General features: G+C 35.9%; 1 protein-coding gene across 4 annotated transcripts in view; it reads left to right on the forward strand.

Moving 5' to 3' along the window:
- Positions 1-22,280, forward strand: part of LOC115971497 (protein DDB_G0276689) — a 43,696-nt gene extending 21,416 nt beyond the window's left edge. For 3 of the 4 annotated variants that reach the window (XM_031091453.1, XM_031091454.1, XM_031091456.1), the window contains 27 exons: positions 1,341-1,436; positions 1,546-1,617; positions 2,448-2,585; positions 2,837-2,990; positions 3,137-3,501; positions 4,357-4,820; positions 4,917-5,261; positions 6,210-6,434; positions 7,225-7,315; positions 7,457-7,534; positions 7,646-7,936; positions 8,078-8,275; positions 8,531-9,019; positions 9,807-9,968; positions 10,201-10,530; positions 10,610-10,692; positions 10,825-10,929; positions 12,080-12,308; positions 12,771-13,139; positions 14,889-14,990; positions 16,052-16,195; positions 17,168-17,256; positions 18,968-19,050; positions 19,166-19,281; positions 19,666-19,751; positions 20,345-20,444; positions 21,432-22,280. In XM_031091453.1, coding sequence (XP_030947313.1) covers positions 1,341-1,436; positions 1,546-1,617; positions 2,448-2,585; positions 2,837-2,990; positions 3,137-3,501; positions 4,357-4,820; positions 4,917-5,261; positions 6,210-6,434; positions 7,225-7,315; positions 7,457-7,534; positions 7,646-7,936; positions 8,078-8,275; positions 8,531-9,019; positions 9,807-9,968; positions 10,201-10,530; positions 10,610-10,692; positions 10,825-10,929; positions 12,080-12,308; positions 12,771-13,139; positions 14,889-14,990; positions 16,052-16,195; positions 17,168-17,256; positions 18,968-19,050; positions 19,166-19,281; positions 19,666-19,751; positions 20,345-20,444; positions 21,432-21,497 — 5,070 coding nt within the window. In that variant the 3' untranslated portion in view covers positions 21,498-22,280. The other variant, XM_031091455.1, reaches the window with a different exon arrangement.
- The last annotated feature ends 214 nt before the right edge of the window (positions 22,281-22,494 follow it).

Raw genomic sequence — 22,494 nt, forward strand, 5'->3', positions numbered from 1 at the left:
GTTGGATTGCAGAGAATGTTGGAGATCCCATGGGTGTGGTTATTGAAGAGTATAAGAGCAGGAGGGGACAGCTTTGTGAGCTACACTAGTCATGGTTGGGGATGGAAGCAGGGTTGGACATTGATAGGATATTTGGTGTGGTGACTTTGCATTGATAGAATTGTTTCCATAGTTCTCGATTGTGGTTGATAGAGAGGCTTCATATTATGCTTATATGAAGTAGCTGGAGGGACTCCATGAAATATTAGATTTCTGTGGTTTTAATGATTTGGAATTGGAGTCGGTTGAATTTTTTTTGGTATCTTGTATTCTAATATTCCATGTGGAGATGCCAGAGATCATCTGAAATGGTGTTTGAAAGGTAATGGGATGTTTGTGGTTCTAATGGTACAAATTCTCCATGAAGGGGCATAGGGTGTACTTAGGTACCAAAGAGAATTGCTTTCTTCGCCTGGTCAGCAGCATGATGGAGGATTCTGATAGGGAAGAGTCTAATAAAAAGAGGCATGGGGTTAGTAAATTGTTGTTGTATGTGCAGATGCACTACCGAAATAGTGGACCATTTGTTACTTCATTGCTGGTTGCTACTGAGCTGTGGTCTTTTACTTTTGCCATGTTCAGAATACAATGGGTGATCCATAAGGGAGTGATAGATGTTTTATTTGGTTGGTGTAGTGGATTTAGCAAGAATAGAAGCTCTTTTGCGTGGAAGTCTGCCCCTCTTTGTTTATGTGGACAGTATGGAAGGAGAGGAATAACTGAAGAAAGTAACCATAAATAGTCAACTGGTCTAGAATTGAATTCTGGTTTCTTAAGAGATTTGTTTGAGTGATTTGCATCATTGGCACTAATGATTTGAATTCTGTTTTAGACTTTATTTATTCACTTTCCCTTTAAACCTAATGATTAGTTTTTGTATTTTTTATGAGTATTTTTTGTGCACCTTGCATAAAGTTCCCCCCCTCCCTCCCTCAATAAAGACAAAGTCATTACTTATAAAAAATGATATTTCTCTCTAATCATGCTATATATGCACCATTAATGTTTTAGCATATATTATGTGTTGGATTTCTCTGTATTGTGATATTTGATGTCTTTTTGTTGACTACTGATGTTTAGTTCTGAATGAATCTTGTCTTGGTTGCAATTTTCCTCTCACATGTGAAATGATGTTTGCCCATGGTTTTTTGTGCAGTGAGTTTAACATCGTAAACTGATTGTTATTTTCTTGTCAATAAAGCTTTGATTACCTATCAAAAAAAAAAAAAAAAAAAAAGATGTTTGCCCATGGTTTCTTTAGTCTCTTAAAAAAGGGATACATTTTTATTTTATTTTTCTAGGTAGAAGATGTAGTGTCTCGTGCTGCTGGTGGGACTTCTGCAGTACAAGATCTAGATTTTGCCTCTTTACGCTCCCAATTAGGTCCTTTGGCTGCAGTAAGTGCCCGCAATGTTAATCTCTGTTCTCCTATTCTCAAATTCTGTGAAAGTTAATATTTAAATATCTTCCATGTGCTTATTGACTGGTGTGTGTATTTTTTGCCAGATTCTTCTTTGTATAGACATTGCCACTACTTCTGCAAGGTCTGCAAAGATGTCCCAACAGCTTTTGAATAAGGTAATGCTCAAAACCTACAAACATGGAATATTTACTTGGTGTGGCTGTAGTCAAAAGAATGGTATATCTTTTTTCTTCAAGTAATCTTTGTCTTGGTTTTGAAGGATTATTTGAATTTCTAGTTCCCTAGCAAATAAGAGGAGTTATTTAAAAAATTGTCAAGGAATTTTCACATGTTCTTTTTGATAGAATGATAGTGACACCTGTTTCATACTACTTCTTTAAACTTTTCTGAGAATTTAATGATGTGAAGGATATAGTGGAAATTCCTTTCTCTTCATTTTTGTTTTTGTTTTTTAAATTATGGGTGATTCCTGTTGATCCCGTACCAAAATTTTCTTTTACCATTAATATGTTACTTTCCCTACACAAAGCCTATCCCATAAACCTTTTCAGCATGCAACATTCCTTTCTTAAGTACGAAGTTAGTATGCAAGAATAAGCATATGTTTTTGGGAAGAAATAATTTTCCTTCATTGTTATCATCTGTCAGTAATGACTTCGTTTACTTGTACCAAAAATAATGTCTTCATTGTCATCCCTCAGTCTTCTTCTTTAGACTTTCTAGATTTTTTGAGCTTGAGATTGTAATTCTTTAGGAGTAGGCCAATTTGCATTTTGTGTTCTGATCTATCTTCTCTTTTGAATTAAATTATTTTTACTGCATCTGCCACATACTGAGCTTTGTTAGTTTCCCAGTATCAATTACTTTTTGAAATGTCCTTTACTTTGTCTTTTGAAGGTTTTAGCCATAGTTTTTTTTCCCCTACAAGATAGATGTTGCCTTGTGGCGTGGTTCTACAGTATGCATTGACTTGTATCATATGCAGGCGCAAGTTATGTTGTCAGAGATATATCCAGGAGGTGCTCCAAAGATGGGCTCCACTTACTGGGATCAAATCCTTGAAGTTGGAGTGATTACTGTTTCACGGCGTGTCCTCAAGCGTTTACACGAGTTCTTGGAACAGGTAGAAGTTTATCTATGTATGTATTTTATTTTATATTATGATGGAGAAGGAGTTCTTGTTAATATTGGTGTAGTTCTATATCTGAAGACTTATTCATAATTCCAGTTAATTGACTGAAGTAACGAGAATCTGTGGAGAGAACTTTATCCTTACCTATGTCAATGGTCTTAAATTTGCCTTATAAACTTTTACAAAAAAAGTAAGCAAGAATATACTTGGTTATTGATCCTGCTTTGTGGTCTGCTCTGCAGGATAGCCTTCCTGTCCTTCAGGCCCTTTTGTCTGGGGAAATGATCTTTTCTTTGTCTAAGGAGTCCCACCGACAGGGACAAAGGGAACGTGCTCTTGCAATGCTACATCAGATGATTGAAGATGCTCACAGGGGCAAGCGGCAGTTTTTAAGTGGTACATTTTTCTTTTGGGGGAGGGTATATTATGGACTACCAGTATTTCCTTCTTTTTGGACATCTATTTTTTGACAGGTGGAGCTATGGGTTACACTTACTTTTTATTCCATGGCTTTAATATGCCTTTATCCTGTAAAATTGCAGGTAAGCTTCATAATCTTGCAAGAGCAGTTGCTGATGAAGAAACAGAGCCTAATTTTTCGAGAGGGGAAGCCCCATCATCTGATCGAAAGGTTCTCTCCAATACTGACAAGGATATTGTTCTTGGGCTTGGGTTAAGAGCTGTGAGACAGATACCCTTAAGCTCAATGGCTGGGGAAACTGGTGCACAACCTGTTAGTTATGATCTAAAAGATACTGGGAAGAGGTTGTATGGTTTAAGTACCAAGGCCACAACGTATCTATCACAATTTATTCTCCATATTGCTGCAATTGGTGACATAGTTGACGGGACTGATACAACTCATGATTTCAATTTTTTTTCCCTTGTGTTCGAATGGCCTAAGGATGTAAGATCTTTTATTTCGTGCATTGAAGATTATCTTTGTTGTTTTGCTTATATATATAGATAGCTTCCATATCAATTGTAAGTTAACTTTTTGGAGAATGGAGTCTGGAAGCCTTATAGAGTGATAAAAAGAATAGATTAGAATAAATTTGGAAGTTCTTAAAAATTTAAGGGAGAAATAATTTAGATGCAAAATGCATCATTAGCATGTAGTGAGCCTGCACATCATAGCACATCACTTTGGAACCGGGGAATATGTCCCAATGTGTTTATGCTCAACATTTACTTGTGTAATAGCCAACCAAAATACAAGCTTCTATAAATGTTATATGATGAGCAATAGCAGAGCACACAAAAGACTGACAATTATTGGAGCCATACCTTTTGACGTGCCCATCACACATGTTAATCAAGTTAAATATATGTCTATTTAATTTTTTTCATTTCATGATAATTATTAAGAAAACATAATTCAATGGTCCTTATGGATGAGGGTAATAGTGATAAATTTGGGGAATGCCCTCTAATTTAATCATGATTTTTTTTTGATTCTTACTAATTTTGTTAAATACTTCATATTACAAATAAATATATTAAAAGTCAGCTAATTATTCAATCGCAGTATTGATAGGTTAAGCCTTATATTTCCAATTAATATAATTAGCATATTAATTGTATAAATCATGCATAAAGTGATTATCTATATGAAATGATCAATCCGACTTGAACTTCAGCAAGGACAGGTAGGAAATAAGGTTCTCATTTACAAGATTATCTTTCAGCAACCCTCAATAACCTTATCTTCCTTTTCGACCTGATCATGTATATGCTAATGTATTATTGTGGTATTTTGTAGCTTTTAACTCGTCTGGTCTTTGACCGAGGCAGCACTGATGCCGCTGGAAAGGTTGCTGAAATTATGGGTGCTGATTTTGTGCATGAAGTGATTTCTGCATGTGTACCTCCAGTTTATCCTCCGCGGTCTGGCCATGGATGGGCGTGCATTCCTGTCATTCCTACCTGCCCCAAGAGTGGCTCTGAAAATAAACTACTCTCCCCTTCTTCTAAAGAAGCTAAACCTAATTGTTACCGTCGTTCCTCAGCGACCCCCGGAATCCCTCTATACCCCCTCCAATTGGATATAGTAAAACATCTTGTTAAAATGTCTCCAGTGAGGGCTGTCTTAGCATGTGTTTTTGGGAGCAGTATATTGTACTCTGGCAGTGATTCTTCTATATCAGGCTCCTTAAATGATGGATTAGTTCAGGCACCTGATGCTGACAGGTTGTTTTATGAGTTTGCGCTTGATCAATCTGAGAGGTAAGATACATGCACTAAGAATAATTTACACCAAGTTACACCTATATCCAATGTGCATTATGGTTATCTAGTTTAAGCTTGTAATTTGATGTCCAGGTTCCCAACTTTAAATCGATGGATACAAATGCAAACTAACCTTCATCGAGTCTCAGAATTTGCTGTAGCAACCAAGCAAACATCTGATCATACCAAGCGTAAACCTGAAGCAACATCTGCTATTAAGAGACTCCGTGAGCATGACAATGATACTGAGTCAGAAATCGATGACATTGTTTGCAGCACTAATGTTTCAACTGCTTTGCAAGACTTCAATGGTCAAGGGGATGCAGCTCCCGATCCTTGGCGTGATTCTTCAAAATCTGAGTTTGCTGAACTTGATAATACAGTTTTCCTTTCTTTTGATTGGGAGAATGAAGAACCCTATGAGAAAGCTGTTGAACGGTATCAGTGCTTATTGTTTTTTGTTTCTGCATCCCTTACTATATATTGATGGTTATCTTGTGTAGTTTTTCCACTTGTCTTCTTTGGTCATCTTTGTTCTGGTGTTGCAAGTTGCATATGATTTTTTAAGTTTGCTTCATCCTGATATACTTGTTTGAAATGTAATCACCACCAGGATTGCTTGGATGTTTCAGCTATTAAATCTGGTAACTGTGATACTTAATTATGATTTGATAATATGAGAAATAAGAAAATAAAAAGGAACAAATAAAGATGCATCAAATCTTAGATCTTAATTAGAACTTTCTGTACAGATTGTGAATTTCATTTTAAGCCTCTAGGAAGTTTGTATGTAGAAGTTTCCAGTTTTCTCAGGGCATATTGGTGAGAAAACATGTGGATGCTAATAGTTTTTAACATGACAAATAAACGAAATGAGTGCTTCTCCTACCAAGTTTTCCTCTTAACATAGTTTTCGCATTGTTATTGGGGTTCCTTTTTTTTTTTTTTTTTTTTTTTGTGTGTGTGTGTGTGTTTTTTGTTTTGGGGTGGGGGTTGGGGGCTTTACAAGGCCCTTTTTGTCATATTTGAAATTTTTTACTGTTTATAGTTGTTTTTATCGCTACTTTTAGTAATATTTGTTAGAATTATGTTTAAATGATTAAATTCACAATTTCCTAACAACTCAAACATTTGGGACATTTGGTAATTTAACATGGTATCAGAGCATGAGATCCTGATTTTGATTATTGACTTTACTCTACCTCTCATTTAAAATGTTAAAAACCCCACATTTTAGGCCCCACTTATTGAGGAGTTTAGGCCCACACGTGAAAGGGGAGTGTTAGAATTATGGTTGAATGATTAGATTCATTATTTCCTAACAACTTAAGCTTTTGGGACAATCGGTAATTTAACAATATTCTTGACCCTCGTTATCTTTAATAGGTTGATTGATGAAGGAAAACTAATGGATGCTCTTGCACTTTCGGATCGCTTTCTACGTAATGGAGCCTCAGACCGTTTACTTCAGCTACTCATTGAACGTGGGGAAGAGAATCATTCAATCCCTGGACAGCCTCAAGGATATGGCGGCCACAACATCTGGAGCAATAGTTGGCAGTATTGCCTGCGGTTGAAGGACAAACAACTGGCTGCTAGACTTGCCCTCAAGTATGTATGGGTGTTTTCCATTAATGTGGTAAATGCTTGCTTAAATTTTGGAATACACCTAGATAATTTTTTATGGCCAGCTTCTCTTTTTGATTTTGTTATTCAAATGTGAAGCAGTTCTTTTTTTATTCTTTCTCCTCGTTAGCCCTTGCCATCTGATATTTAAGAATTTAAAACTGCTACTCTGTTAGTGTCTGCTTGATATACATTTTTTGTCCACATCCTGACCACTTGAGCATTTACTTAAGAATTTAGGGTTATTAGTTTCGAACATAGTACCAGAGCTAACCCCAGAAGTAGCACAATTGGCTGGAGATGACGCTTCTTGTAGTTAAGGTCTCCAGTTAAAGACTTGAAGTTTCCCTTTCCTCCACCCCTGGGGCTGAAAACTCACTTAAAAAAAAAAAAAAAAAAAAAAAAAAAAAAAGTACCAGAGGTTGGTTTGTTTAAAAGGTCTAGTGGTCGAACCCTGGGTTGGGAGCCTACTTGTTTAAGATTTGGTTTTGGTGTTTGTTTTTGTTTCTGTTGCCATTACGGGTCTCTATGTGTGTGCGCACGCGCATGTCTATCCTTTTTTTATCCTGTCCTCCCATACCTTTGTGATCTTTGCCTTTTGTTCTACGTCACATTTTACAACTGGCAAACCTTTCTTGCAATATATTACTCTCATTGTATCTTCTGTTCTACACCATTGATGGGGATATACAATATACTTGCATTTGTGATGATTTCTGAGAGATGTTATGCCTCTCCCTGTAAGTTGAATCTTAGGACTCACATTTTATTCCAGGTATATGCACAGATGGGAGCTTGATGCTGCTTTGGATGTTTTGACTATGTGCAGCTGCCACCTGCCAGAAAGCGATCCACTTAGGAATGAGGTGCTGGCTTGTTTGTTATTTGTTTCATTGTATTTTATTTATTGTAAATTGTTGTGTTGATTTGTTTGCATGAAGCTTGGTATGTTACCTTTATGCTGGTGTTAAATTTTCTTTGGTAACATAATTTTTTTGGTTGCTTAGGTCTTGCATATGAAACAAGCTTTACAGAGGTTCAGCCACATATTAAGTGCAGATGATCATCATAGCAGCTGGCAAGAGGTTGTTATTCTCTCCTGTATCTGCATTAAGATGAAAAGTTTGGAATAAGTGGTCTATAAGTGGTACTTTCCTGCTAGGAATTATTTCTCCCTAATACTCTTTAAATTGCAGGTTGAAGCAGAATGTAAGGAAGATCCTGAGGGCTTGGCACTTAGACTAGCTGGAAAGGGAGCTGTTTCTGCTGCTTTAGAAGTGGCTGAAAGTGCTGGATTATCTATAGACTTGCGGAGAGAACTGAAGGGCCGGCAACTTGTGAAGCTTCTCACTGCAGACCCTCTAAATGGTGGAGGTCCAGCAGAAGCTTCTCGGTTTCTTTCTTCACTACGTGACTCTGATGATGCTCTACCAGTTGCCATGGGTGCAATGCAGTTGCTACCCAATTTACGGTCAAAGCAACTTCTTGTAACTACTTGTTGCCCTTTATTTTGTAGATGTGATTGGATTACATTCGTTTTTATTTATTTATTTATTATTTTTTATATTTATTTGGGTTTAGCAATTTTTTGTTCCTTCATTATTACTTTCTTTTGTGCCTTTTCGAAGGTTCACTTTTTTTTGAAGCGAAGAGAAGGAAATCTCTCAGATGTTGAGATTTCGCGGCTTAACTCATGGGCCTTGGGTCTTCGTGTTTTGGCTGCCTTGCCTTTGCCGTGGCAGCAAAGATGTTCTTCATTGCATGAGCACCCTCATTTGATACTGGAGGTGCTTCTGATGAGAAAACAACTGCAATCTGCTGCTCTGGTATTGTAATTCTTACTTGGACAACTTCTTAGATGCCTTAACTAACATGCGTTTCTCTTATAAATGAATAGATTGATCATGCCTTTTGTTTTCCCCAATATATATATATTTGCTTACAACAAGTGGGGTGGGGGCATTTGAACTCAGGTTCTGTCCATGGGAAAACTGGGCAGTTCCTTTGTGCCACAAGGCTCTTGGCATATTCTTTTCCTCTGTTACTTATTTACATTATGTTTGGATTATATTTGTTAACAGATCCTAAAGGAATTTCCTGTGTTGAGAGACAACAATATAATTATTGCATATGCTGCAAAGGCTATGGCTGTCAGTATTAGCTCTCCCCATAGAGAACATCGCATATCTGTTTCTGGAGCAAGACCAAGGCAGAAAACAAAGGCAGGCATTCCTCCGAGGCCATCTTTTACTAGCAGTCTAAATAACTTGCAAAAAGAGGCTCGCAGAGCTTTTTCTTGGGCTCCACGAAATACTGGAGACAAGGCTGCTCCAAAAGATGCTTATCGTAAAAGAAAGAGTTCTGGTTTGACTTCATCTGAAAAAGTTGCTTGGGAGGCTATGACTGGAATTCAAGAGGATCGTGTTTCATCATATCCTGCAGATGGGCAAGAACGGCTTCCTTCTGTTTCAATTGCTGAGGAATGGATGCTGACAGGTGATGCAAGTAAGGACGAATCTGTTCGTGCATCTCACAAATATGAAAGTGCCCCCGACATTACCCTATTTAAGGTATGCTAGTGAAAGTGGTGAAACATGTTTGTTGCATATGTTGGAAGCTTAGCATTTTGTAGTATTATATAAATTATCAATTTAGTGCTGGCACTGTTGCAGGTGGGTAGTTGATTACTATAAATCTATACTGGGATGAGCATTAGTCAAAATAATGAGATTGAATTATGGATGCATATAACTCATTGCACATGTGAGAGATTATCTATCTCAAGCTCAAATAGGAGCACGCCGCTAATCCTATCCAGGAGTTCATCTTTGGGGCTCATGGTGGGATGGGTCAGGCCTCCATGTTTAGTGTGTTTGGGACTTTGGGTGTATTATTAAGTATATATGTTTTATACTACTGGTGCAACACAAACTAGCAGATAAGAGATGTTTCTACTCTTTGTATGTGAGGTTTTAGTGCATTAATTGGTGGTTAAATCATGCACGATTCTGCTTAAACTATAGCTCTGATGTATGTTAGAATTTTCTGACCAAATTTTGAATTAATCTAAATACAAGGTGGAAGAGAATTATGAGAAGTTGTTACCGATAAAAAAAGAAGAGAATTATGAGAAGTTGTGGCTTATTTATTTGTTGAAAGATTTGATATTTGAATTTTCTCTCTTCTGTGGAAGCATAACAACACACAATATAATATATTAAAGTGGCTTCTCTTGGCCATGGAGTGTGCATACTGTGAATTATGGTATAATTCTTATGTGGTGATTTGTTTACAAATGATTTTTATTTTATGCATGCTGCTGTGAGTCTGCTGAAGGTTTGGGTATTCTATTTATAGGCACTGCTTTGTCTTTGTTCTGATGAGTCGGTGTCTGCCAAAAGTGCCCTGGACTTGTGTATTAATCAGATGAAGAATGTGTTAAGCTCCCAACAGTTGCCTGAGAATGCGTCAATGGAAACAATTGGTCGTGCATATCATGCCACAGAGACAATTGTACAGGTATTATTTTTGCCAAGCCCCTGTAATGCATATTATATGAAACAATGTTTTTATTTTTATTTATTTAATTTAAAATTTTGCTATTCACATGTTAAAAATCCAAGGTCAAAATAGCCAATAGCATGCATTTTTGCTTTCCTTACATGCAGATAGTTATGGCATCATAGTTCAGTTGCCTTTACATGTGATTAGTTTGTAATGCTCTTGAGTGATATGACATGTTGAATGCCAGGGGCTACTATATTGTAAATCTGTGCTGAGAAAGCTTACAGGGGGTAGTGAAATCTCCACCCATTCTGACAGAAGTAGGGATGCTGATGATGCATCCTCTGATGCTGGTAGCTCCAGTGTGGGCAGTCAGTTCACAGATGAATTATCTGAAGTTCTCTCACAGGTGGAGATCTGGCTAGGACGTGCTGAACTGCTTCAAAGCCTTTTGGGATCAGGGATTGCTGTTTCTCTTGATGATATTGCTGATAAGGAGTCATCTGAACATCTCCGTGACCGGTTGAGTGTAGAGGAGCGATACAGCATGGCTGTATATACTTGCAAAAAGTGTAAGGTAAATATAGTGTCCAGGCATTGTGGTTTATACTGCTGGTCTTTAGATTGAGCTTATGTATGTTTTTGGATTCTCCCAGATTGATGTTTTCCCTGTGTGGAATGCTTGGGGACATGCTTTGATACGGATGGAGCACTATGCTCAAGCTCGGGTGAAGTTTAAGTATGTCAAATTTATTTAGATAGTTGCTCAATAAATTAACAAGATTTAAGTTCTCTCTCTCTCTCTCTCATATTCTTCTAAAGTGGGATGCAGAGTGGTCTTATTCTTTAATGCCTATTCAATGGCTTTCAGGCAAGCTCTTCAATTGTATAAGAGTGATGCTGCACCTGTCATTTTAGAGATTATTAATACAATCGAAGGAGGTCCACCAGTTGATGTTTCAGCAGTTCGTTCCATGTAAGATATCATGTAGCTTTTATGTCAGAATTCCTATATTTATTGCCACAATAAATTTCTATTAGAGTTGTTGAACTAGTAGCTTAATCAATGTTGGCTTAAGATCCATGATAGGCTAGGTTTTAATTTATAGGAGGTCTACAGCCTCTGCAGATTGGACCTTGCTGTGATGGCAAGTGCCTTCAATGTGTTGTGGCTTCAAGTCTGGGAGTTCGTCTCTCCAAAATTTGAGAGTAAGGTTGCCTACCAACCACCTCTCTCAAATTTTTCAGAAGTGGGGAGCTTTGTGCATTGGACTACAGCCTCTGCCATTGACAGTGTTGCCTTGATAGTTTCTGAAAATCTTGTATTTTGGATATTATAATACAATATCAATGACTACTTATAAAAAAGGAAAAAAAAAAAAAAAAAAAAACAATATCAATGACTGTAAAAAAGAACACGTAATTTGTTGGACTTACATTAGTTCACCTATAACTACTGCCATTAGCTATCAATTATCATGCACACATACACTTCAGACTATAATAACCTATAAACTTTGATCTGTTTGGATTTCTTGGATAAGAAGATAGGCAGAGAACTTGATTGTGCTCGGCACTTTCCCATTGCTGTATAAACTAAAAGAAAAAAAAGAAAATCAACTTCCCAACTCTTAATCCCAACTGGATGGGGTGGGTTGCATGGAACCTTTTTTGCCATGGAAGCCCTGTTTGTGATGATGAAGAAGCATTTTGATTGTGAAATTTTAAGCAAGGTATCTCTTTGAACTCCTACCACTAAAGATCATGAACCAATGTTGATGAAGATTTGAAGTGGTATCTTTAATTGTCTGCATCAAATTTAACTATATCTTTTAGCAACATTACTCTTTGAGAATTACTGTTTACCAGAATGTTGAAAGATGTTGTGTTCCTTAGTCTTGCACCAGGTTATGCATGTTGAATCCTTTTGGTTATGTTTCTAAAAGACCTGCTATTCTGATATAATTTTAGTGGTATACTGTTCATTGAATATCACCTTTTAGTTGTGAACAGGCAGGAGTACATTTAAGCTAGTCAAGCCTAAATTTCTACAAAAAAAAAAAAAAGGATACAATTTTAGATGCTAGTCATTACATAGGATCTGACTGATGCAACTTATACTGCAGGTATGAGCATTTGGCTAAAAGTGCACCGACGATATTGGATGATTCTCTTTCTGCTGATTCATATCTCAATGTTCTATACATGCCATCCACCTTTCCACGTTCAGAGAGATCTAGGCGGGCTCAGGAATCTGAAAATAATAATTCCTCCCTCAGTTCAGAATTTGAAGATGGACCTCGCAGCAATCTTGACAGTATTCGATATGTTGAATGTGTGAACTATTTACAAGACGTGAGCTTCATCCTTACACTGATCAAGTTTTTGTTTTTAGGCTGGCACTCAGATGCCAGTGCCTTTCTATTTTCCCCTGCATCTGGAGTCAGTGGTATCTCTTGGCTTAGTAGCTAATTTAAAGTTCTTATTCTGTATTACATACATGCACGTTTATTTACACAAATAAATCTAGAAGTTGATGATATATATATTATTATTATTTTTTTTCCATTTTAAAACTATTTAGTAATGGTTCTAGCTTGAAGTTTGTTTCTGTTATTTATTTAACCTGGAATCTAGAATTCTGTTAAATTTCTCCGTTATATTTTCTTTTTTCCACCATTGGTTGTTGACACCACCAGCGATATGGTTATGAATATGACTATTCTCAGTATCTCTCTCCTGTGCCATGGTTATTATTAATTTTCTAGCTTTATTCATTGTAATCAGCTTCTTAATACGTTTTTTTAACCTTTGCAGTATGCACGCCAGCATTTGCTGAGTTTTATGTTTAGGCATGGTCACTACAATGATGCTTGCGTGTTGTTTTTTCCTCCAAATGCTGTTCCTTCCCCTCCTCAACCATCAATATTGGGGGGAGTAGCAACTTCATCTTCATCCCCTCAAAGGCCAGATCCATTGGCTACAGATTATGGGACAATAGATGATTTGTGTGACTTGTGTATTGGTTATGGTGCAATGTCTGTTCTTGAGGAAGTGATTTCAACAAGAATGTCATCAGCAAATCCACAGGATGTGGCAGTAAATCAGTATACAGCAGCAGCCCTTGTCCGTATTTGCATCTATTGTGAAACACATAAACATTTCAATTATTTATACAAGTTTCAGGTAATTTTCAGACCATATATTTTGATTTTAAACTGAATATATTATTAATACTACTAGTAGTTGTGAGACCAAGCCCCTTATCCTTGGTTGGAGACTGACCTCCGCATCTTTCTCTATTACATCTACTGCTACCTTCTCTCTGCCCCCAACTAAAGGTGTAGGTTTGGGTGGATTTGATAGCAAAATTCTGTTTAATTACTTTTTTTTCTTCTTAAAACACACACATATATAGACTCATGTATTTCTGTGTTCTTTGGGGTTACTTTTTCATTAAGTACACAGCTTGTGGTGGTTTTCTGTTGCGCGAATGTTTATCCCTATATGTTGAAATTTTTTATCACTTACTGAAAAAGAGACTTTGCAGTCTATTTCTAGTATTTTATCTATACAGTTATCTATAGGGCCATTAAAAATGTCTATTGCATATTTTTGTGTTTATTAATCTTGTCATGGGCATCTTTCCATTGGGAATGTTCACACAGCATACCTCATGTATCCCTCCTATTTTCTTTGTTTACTTTAAGTTAGCGGCATTTTCAAGATTAAAGCTGCTGTGCGATTCAATAAGCTGTATAGAGATTGTTAAACAATTCTTACAGATATGGTATTGAATTTTTTCTGGTGTGAGGGGAAAAGGATGTAAGGTAAATAGGATGCTCTTATGAATTTTTTACACAAATTTTTTACACTCTATTGAACAAAACATCATGTTCATTTGACATGGTTTCAGCAGAAAAGCTTGTGTGCTTGTCCTTTCTATATTATAGCGTTTAATTTAAAAGTATTTAAAGACCTTATGAGCTGTTCTTTTCTTTCTCCTTTTAGCAGCATTCCTTTTTGGTCAAACTCAAATGCATAAGTTGCAAATTCTAATTTTAGCTTTACAGTTATGACTTGAAATAGCATCAGAATTCAATTATAGATTTAGTTGATTTTTTATTATTTCCCAGATAAAAATGATTTTTTTAGTGGTTGAATTTTTGTTGAAAGCATTTTCTAGTTTCAGATTAAGGTTCATTTAAGCCAGATTAAGCCAAGGTTTACTTGAATTTACTCACTGATCCAGGTTATTAAAAAGGACCACATCACTTGTCCTTCCTATGTTGTAGAGTTTAATTTAAATGTATTAAGAGACTTTATGAGCCGTTCTTTTCTTTCTCCCTTTAGCAGCATTCCTTTTTGTTCAAACATATAAGTTGCAAACTCTTATTTTGGCTAAACTTATGGCTTGAAATAACATCGCAATTCAATCAGAGATTTAGTTGAATCTGTATTATTTCCCAAATAAAAATGATTTTTTTAGTGGTTGAATTTTCACTGAAAGTATTTTTCTAGTTCCAGATTTAGGTTCATTTAAGCCACAGATTAAGCCAAGGCTTACTTGAATTTACTCACTGATCCAGGTTATTGAAAAGGACCACGTTGCTTGTCCTTCCTGTGTGCTTGTTCTTTCTATATTGTAGCATTTAATTTCAGAGTTAATAAACTTTATGAGCTGTTCTTTTATTTCTCCTTCTAGTTGCATTCCTTTTTGGTCAAACATATAAGTTGCAAATTCTTATTTTAGCTTTACATTTATGACTTGAAATAACATCAGAATTCTATCGTAGACTTTGTTAAATTTGTATTATTTCCCAGATAAATTTTTTTAGTGGTTGGATATTCGTTGAAAGTATTTTCTAGTTCCAGATTAAGGTTCATTTAAGCCAGGTTAAGCCAAGGTTTACTTGAATTTACTCACTGATCCAGGTTATTAAAAATGATCATGTCGCTGCTGGACTTTGCTGTATTCAGTTGTTTATGAATTCTTCTGCACAAGAGGAAGCTATCAAACATTTGGAACATGCTAAGGTATATCTTTATTATTGCTCTGGAGCACCCTTGTTTGTTCTAATATATAGAATAATGGCCTTTTTTAGATAACTTGGGATTTTCAGTGCCATGGTTTAAGAAATAGGGTTATGTTTTCTGGATATTATGTTTGGGTGATTTTGTGTTGATAGAATAGGATTGTTGGAGTGCAACTAAGATTTAGGATGTGATGTCTTCAATGATTTGTTGTCCAGGTCTTAGAGAAACTAGAAAACAGGATATAATTGCATGAAATAGAGGCAAGAGGAAGAAAGATAAATTTACAATATGCTCTTCTTTTTTGATAATTGCAATAGACATACTAGGGAAAGCTTCTGTTGATGAAGCTTAGATATCTTCGTTGGGAACAACAGTATCTGCCAGTTGAGATATAAATTATAAGGCTCTTTACTTATCAAAAAAAATTATAAGGCTCTTGGAAAAACACTCTACTTTTATTAATCAACTTCATGTATTCGTCAAGAACATTGAGCATAAATATATCTAGGACTTTTTCTTGATCTAGTAGTATTAGAACTCCTAATTTGACTAGTAAATGTTTTGACAAGTCCAAATTTGACTAGTAAACTAAAACCTAATAAGGTAATAACTGATAAAAGACTAACTTGAACCCAAAGAAAAGAAAACCAAAGATGCTTAGGATCTCCTAGAAAATTCTAGACTCAATTAAACTATTAAAATATCCTTAATTTGTAGAGATTGCAATTTTGCCCTTGAATACAAAATTCACCATAACTTGTTTAATAAAAACCTAAATTAAAAACTGTTAGGACACATATAACTAGATCTTTATAATCACACGACTTTTACTTTAATTGGACCATGTGGACCCCAAAAGATAGATCTTAAATAAATGAATTTGCAAGGTAGTAACAAGTCAATCAACCATTGCTGCATCAGTTGCCTGAACAAGAAATTGATGTCTGCACAGTTTATCTATATATTTAAGTTTCATCCTTCCTGGGTTTGTATAGTTTCTCTTGTTTAGTTTATATCCATTTTATTTCCTTGCTGATTTTCATATATTGCTTTGGTTATAGATGCATTTTGATGAAGGTTTGTCAGCACGACATAGAGGTGGAGATTCTACTAAGCTTGTCACAAAGGGCATTAGAGGAAAAAGTGCCTCTGAGAAGCTTACTGAAGAGGGACTTGTGAAGTTTTCTGCTCGGGTTTCAATTCAGGTAATGACATCTATTGATTATTGAGAAAAGTTTATTACTTTTAAGGAGATAGCAGTCCTGGAAGATGGTCTTTAAATATTAGGTTAAGACATCAGAGGTTGACAGGTACGTTGGTTAGTATATCTGGAAACTTAAAGAAGGAAAGGAAAGTAGAGAAAAGATCGTCTGTTGATTCACAATTTCTCATATTGTTTCAGGAGATTCGTACTTATCAAAAAAAATTTATTTCAGAAGATTCCTTTTCACTCAAGCCCTTGTTGAAATTAGATTCACCAAAGTTATATGCTTCCTAACTACATGCATAGAGTGTTCTTTTGTGCAAGTTGGCATATTTGTATGTGCGTGTGAACATTTGACCTACTTATGCTTTCTGCCTCATCTTTAAATGTAATGCTCAGAAGGTAGCAATTGTACATCTAAATCATTTGTTGCTCTCTCTCTCTCTCTCTCTCTCTGTTTTCTACTCATAATTGATTGGAAGTAATGGATTAGTTTGAAGTTTACACCCAGTCGTTGAGGTAGGAACTTTGCCTTGTGCTTGCTTTTACTTTTGGAATTAGATCCTTGGTATAAGAACCGCTGGGAAATAAATATGCTGACATCTCTGTTACACACACGGTCAAAGCAAGGGTCATATTTCCTGTAAGCTTGGACCATGTATCAAACATATCTACTCAATCTTAATAATGTCAGTTAGCAAGCTTTCACTTCTTACTAAGAGACAATCTTCTATCAAATATTTTCTGGGGTGGAACCTTTTTTAATTGCCTGGTGTCTCTTTAGTCAGATTGTACATTGGTTATAATACTCTATATAAACCAGATGAGTAGATAATATATTTTTTATTTGTTGAAAACTGAAAATCAAAGAATCTAAGTATTTATTTTATCTGTGTAAAAATATCTTCTCTCTCTAACAATTTCGTAGGTCAATTTTTTCACTTATTCCCTTTGGATTATTTATATATTATAGGTGGAAGTTGTGAGATCCTTTAATGATTCAGATGGGCCACAGTGGAAATATTCGCTTTTTGGGAATCCAAATGATCTTGAAACATTCAGGTATATGCCTTCTTAGAGGAAGTTGGTTTCAATCTGAAAGTATAAAAAGCGGATGTTGGCTTTAATTAGTATAGTTCCTTTTCTTTTTGGTAATTAAATAGTGTTATTATTCTATGATGCATGATGACACACTTGTACATATGCATGCATATATATATATATAGAGAGAGAGAGAGAGAGAGAGAGAGAGAGAGGTGTACACACACACACACACACACACTTGTACATATGCATATATCTAGAAAGCACAGGTGCGGCTCCAGGGCCGCTGCAGCCGCACCTGACATGCACGGACGTGGCGTGCGGTGGTCGATGCTGCTGACCGCGCATCCGTGCCGTGTTGCTTCTTTTTTTTTTTTTTTTTTTTTTTTCATTTGTGGATTCGTGCTGATTTGGGTTGAATTGGATCATATCGGCCAACGGCCGAAATTTGCCGAAACATGCTGAAAAGGGCCGAAACCGGCTTTGAATCAGGCCGAAATTCTAGTAAAAAAAAAAAAAAAAAAATTTATGCAAAACTCACCGTTTTGAACTTTGAAGCTCTCTGCCTACTGCCTCTCTCGTTATCTCACTCTCCGTCTCGCCTCTCTCACTCCCTAACCCACAGCCGCTCACTCAGAAGTCAGAATCTCTCCTTTGCCTCACTGCCCAAGCTCACTCTTCATCTCTTGGTCTCAATCTCTCCATCTCTCGGTCTCAATCTCTCCATCATGGAATGTTTTAGTTTCTAACTTGTGGGTTGTATTCTAATTTATGAACATCATGTTTTAGTTATTATCTACTATTGCTCTTAAATTGGTATATGTTTATATAATGTGAAAAAGTATGCTTAGCAATATATAGAAAATAAAAATAAAAATATTTTTAATAATTTTTTAATCACTGCACCCGCACCTGAATCCGAAGCCGCACCCGTGCCTCATAGGCATATACGTAGATAGAGGGGGGGGGGAGGAGAGGATCAAGTTACTATTGACGTCACTTGGTTAATGTTATGCCACTTAATATTTTTATAAGTATCAACATATTACCAAATCCTCTATTAGATCACATGTCCTTCCCATTCTTATCACGTATATGAAATTCCACATCAATTGGATGCTATTTAGCATTTAATTATAAACTCAAGATACTTAATTTTAAAAATTACAAAACTATCATTTTTAACATTTTATAGATGAGGTTCTTTGTTGCTTCTAGCACATGGCCTGTGTGCTTTGTTTCCTTTGTATTTTTTTACTTCTTTTTTCAATGAAGTTTATGACTTATAAAAAAAATATATATATAGATGAGGTATCTTTTAAATTTTGATTTTCTTGACATTTGATGTTACAACAGGTATGTGGGGAACGTGTAATGCATCAGTGGATTTGATAAAGTGTTGCTCAAATCAAAAGTTATTGGCTGGTGTAATATCTATCAAGTGTTATGCATACATACATAACAGGCATAGGATCTCCTGTTGTTGATAAGGAGACTGATGCTTTAGGCTATGAAACTTATATATCTTTATATTTACTTAATCTAAGCAAACTTGGTATCCTCAAGGCCGAAGGGTCACAAATTTTTAATAAATTGATTCCAAACTAACCTGGCATTTATTTATTTCTGTAAAAATGATTTCACATTTGTACATTTTTCTTTCATGGCATATAGTGCTCCAGAAATGTATGGACATACTTGGAGAGACTTATTTGCTGTTTCTCTGCAGGAGAAGATGTAAAATTGCTGAGACTCTTGTGGAGAGGAATTTTGATTTAGCTTTCCAAGTGATCTATGAATTCAGTCTTCCTGGTAGCCATTACATAATAACTTCCGATTCAATCTAGTATTTCTTTGTGGTAATTTAGCATTTGGAATTAGTGCAGTTGTGCTTATCTACATCATGTCTTCTTCTCATACCATGCAGCTGTTGATATATATGCTGGTGTTGCCGCATCACTTGCTGAGAGGAAAAAAGGCAGTCAACTGACAGAATTTTTTAGAAATATAAAAGGCACAATTGATGATGATGATTGGGACCAGGTAATACGATTACATTCTTTTAGTATTCTGTGTATGGCTAATAAAGGCAAAAGAAAAAGCCGTTTGATATTCTCAATTGTTTGCTAGTTGAAATGCCCACGCTTAAGCTAATCATTAGAAGACAGCAGAAAATTAAGTATGATGTTTAATTAAGATTCTTAGTACTAATTATCATGCTGATATGTCAACATGGTATCCAAGTTGTTACTTAGTTTTGAACTCTGTGTGTACTTGCCACAAAAATTTTGAATCAGATGTTTCGTACATGTCAATCACTTTTCTCTTTCTGCAAGATTGGGAAGTTTTATTATTTCTTTTTTTGTACAGTATGCCTGTTTTGTCTATTAAAATAAGAAGACTACGTGTGTATCTGAAATTGTGTAGGTCTTGGGAGCTGCAATAAATGTTTATGCTAATAAACACAAAGAACGCCCTGACCGTCTCATAGACATGTTAACCAGCAGCCACAGGTAATGGTTTCTACTAATTTATATGCATTTGATAATTTTGCATAAAAAAGATCTTGCACCGTCTGTGATCCTTTTTAGAATGAACTTAAAGGCGTGTTTGAGCTTTCAGCGTAGTCTGTCTTTAATGCACTTATACTCATTGCCTGTTTGACCTTTTCAAAATGGGTAACTCTAAATGCAACAAATGCAAACAGATTGTGGGCAGTTTGTTTTCAGGTTGGGTCCATGAACTCATTTAACGCTTTTGCAAAATTTACAACTTGGTATCCAGAAGAGTTTAGGTTGGCTGACTTGTCAAAAACAAATGAAGGTTGACTTTCTAGTGAGGATACAGTAATACTGCTTTGTTTAAAAGAAATTAAAAGTTGAATTTTTCTATGTATTTATCTATGCTTATTACTTTTTTAAAGTGTCACTTGTGATAAACATATGAGAATGGTTGCATCAAATAGGTGCTTTAATATAAGGCCATAAGATTGACAATAACATGACTTATATCTTAATATATGACCATTTGTCTGTCTGTATTCCTTTATTATCTTTTTATCACTATGTGAGACCTCCGTGCTTTGTATCTTGACTTATGTGAGCAGGAAGGTTTTGGCTTGTGTGGTTTGTGGTCGTTTAAAAAGTGCTTTCCAAATTGCTTCTCGAAGTGGAAGTGTAGCTGATGTTCAATATGTAGCCCATCAGGTTAGCCTTCCCCCTCAACTTCTACTTTGGGAATTCTAACATTATTGTTACTGTTTAGTTAAATTGTGGTGCTTCTCATTTTGAGATTGAGTTTTGGTCATTCAAATTCAACACCAAATGCAATTAATAGGAACATGTGCAAAGGCCCTTTTGAAACTAGTGGTTGTTTAAGTCAATGGCATAGTCCAAAATTTCGAGATTGTGTTGAAATGAGCCGTCTGTCTTGTTCAATTTAACACCTTACCTCAAAACCTCTCCTCATTGCGGGCTTCTATCACTTTTATCTCCTTTTTCTGTCATTGATTTTCCTTGGAAAATGGTGTGGCAATCAGAGGTTTCTCCTAGAGTAGCGTTCTTTTCTTGGACTGCTGCCTTAGGTAAGATCTTAACTACGGATAATCTTTGGAAGAGGCATATTGCAGTGGTAGGGTGGTGCTTTATGTGTAAAAGGTGTGGGGAATCGGTGGATCATCTTCTTCTTCATTGTCCTATAGCATATGAGTTGTGGTCTATGGTTTTTTGTTTGTTTGGTATACATTGGATTATGCAGTATAAAGTTAGTGAGGTGTTAGCTTCTTGACAGGGGAAGTTTGGTAGACATCGAAATATAGGTTTATAGAGGTTTGTGCTGCATTGTTTGTTTTGGTGCTTATGGCAGGCGCGGAATGCTAGATACTTTGAGGATTGTGAATGGTCCATTCTTGACATTAAGTTTTTCTTTTTCCGTACTCTCCTTGAGTGGAGTTTAGTTTTGCCTTCCTATTCTTGTTTTTCTCTCCCCGATCTTAAAGATCGTTGTAATTTGGGTTTTTGATTTGTGCCACTATAGTACACTTCCAGTGTACTTGGTTTTTTTTAAATAAAATTTCTTACATTACTTATCAAAAAAAAAAAAAAAATTAACACCTTAATTTTGTTTTATTCTCTGATTTTAGTCACACTGGATTGTAAGGAATTTTTCTTATCCTGGTACCTACTTTTTTTCAGGCATTACATGCGAATGCACTCCCCGTGCTTGATATGTGTAAACAATGGTTGGCTCAGTACATGTAATTTGTTGCTAGTGAAAATTACAGCTAAAAGAATTTGGTTTTGGGCAAAGTGGAATTTCTGTTAACTTTCAAATCAATGAGGTTTCAACAGCCATTGCTTGGGGAAAGTGGATTGCAACGAGGTTACTTGAAGACGCCATCTTCTTGAAATTGACAACCCTTGAGACATTGAAAAAGAGGTGGTTTACCTTATTGGTTTTTGTGCTTGTCACCTTTTTGGTTCTGTTGCCCTTTTATCTGCTACGTGGCATTGGTGAGGCTGCTTTTAAATTGTCATAGATTTGAACCATTGGGTTGGCCCCATTTTATGGGTAACATGCTGTAACGTGGTCAAAGGTTGAAGGATATACAAAGAAAATGTAATCACAAGGCTGAATAGGACCGCAGTGAGTCAGGAATCATCCCAAGATGCTCATATAAGTTCTGAGGTTGAGACCATTTGGATGTAAAATATAACGGCACGGCAACAGCTATAGTGGATTTCCGTTGCTCTTTATAGATTGTGAGAAAGGAAAAAGTAAAATAGAGATGTGTATGTATGTATGTATGAATGTATGTGTATCTATTCCCTCTAAGGGGTTAAATTTTGCCGTGTAAAATAATTAGCTTGTGCATCTCTTTTGTTCCTGTATTGAGTTCTATATATTCCTTCATGATTCCCCCAGGGAAGAATCTGTTCACTTTTCACTAATGCTGTTTAGATAGATCTTCTCAGAGTCCTCTCCATTCAAATGATACTCATCAGTAATAATTTTATGCTTGTACAAGGCAGTTCATGATTCCAGCCTGCATGGATTCATTTTTGTTGCTGTTAATTGCGCACTGAACCAAATTCGATCTCATTTTTTTGGTTGCGGTGGAACAAAATCCATTCTCATCTCAACTTGTTTTCTGATAAGGAAAAAAAGATTCTTTAATTATGCTTTAGTTTGTTGTAAAAGCTATCCTCTCTTTTTTCATAAAAAGGGAACTTTTGGCCAATTAGTTCTTATTCGTTC

The sequence above is a fragment of the Quercus lobata genome, chromosome 12 (genome assembly GCF_001633185.2).
Source record: "Quercus lobata isolate SW786 chromosome 12, ValleyOak3.0 Primary Assembly, whole genome shotgun sequence".
Lineage (NCBI taxonomy): Eukaryota > Viridiplantae > Streptophyta > Magnoliopsida > Fagales > Fagaceae > Quercus > Quercus lobata.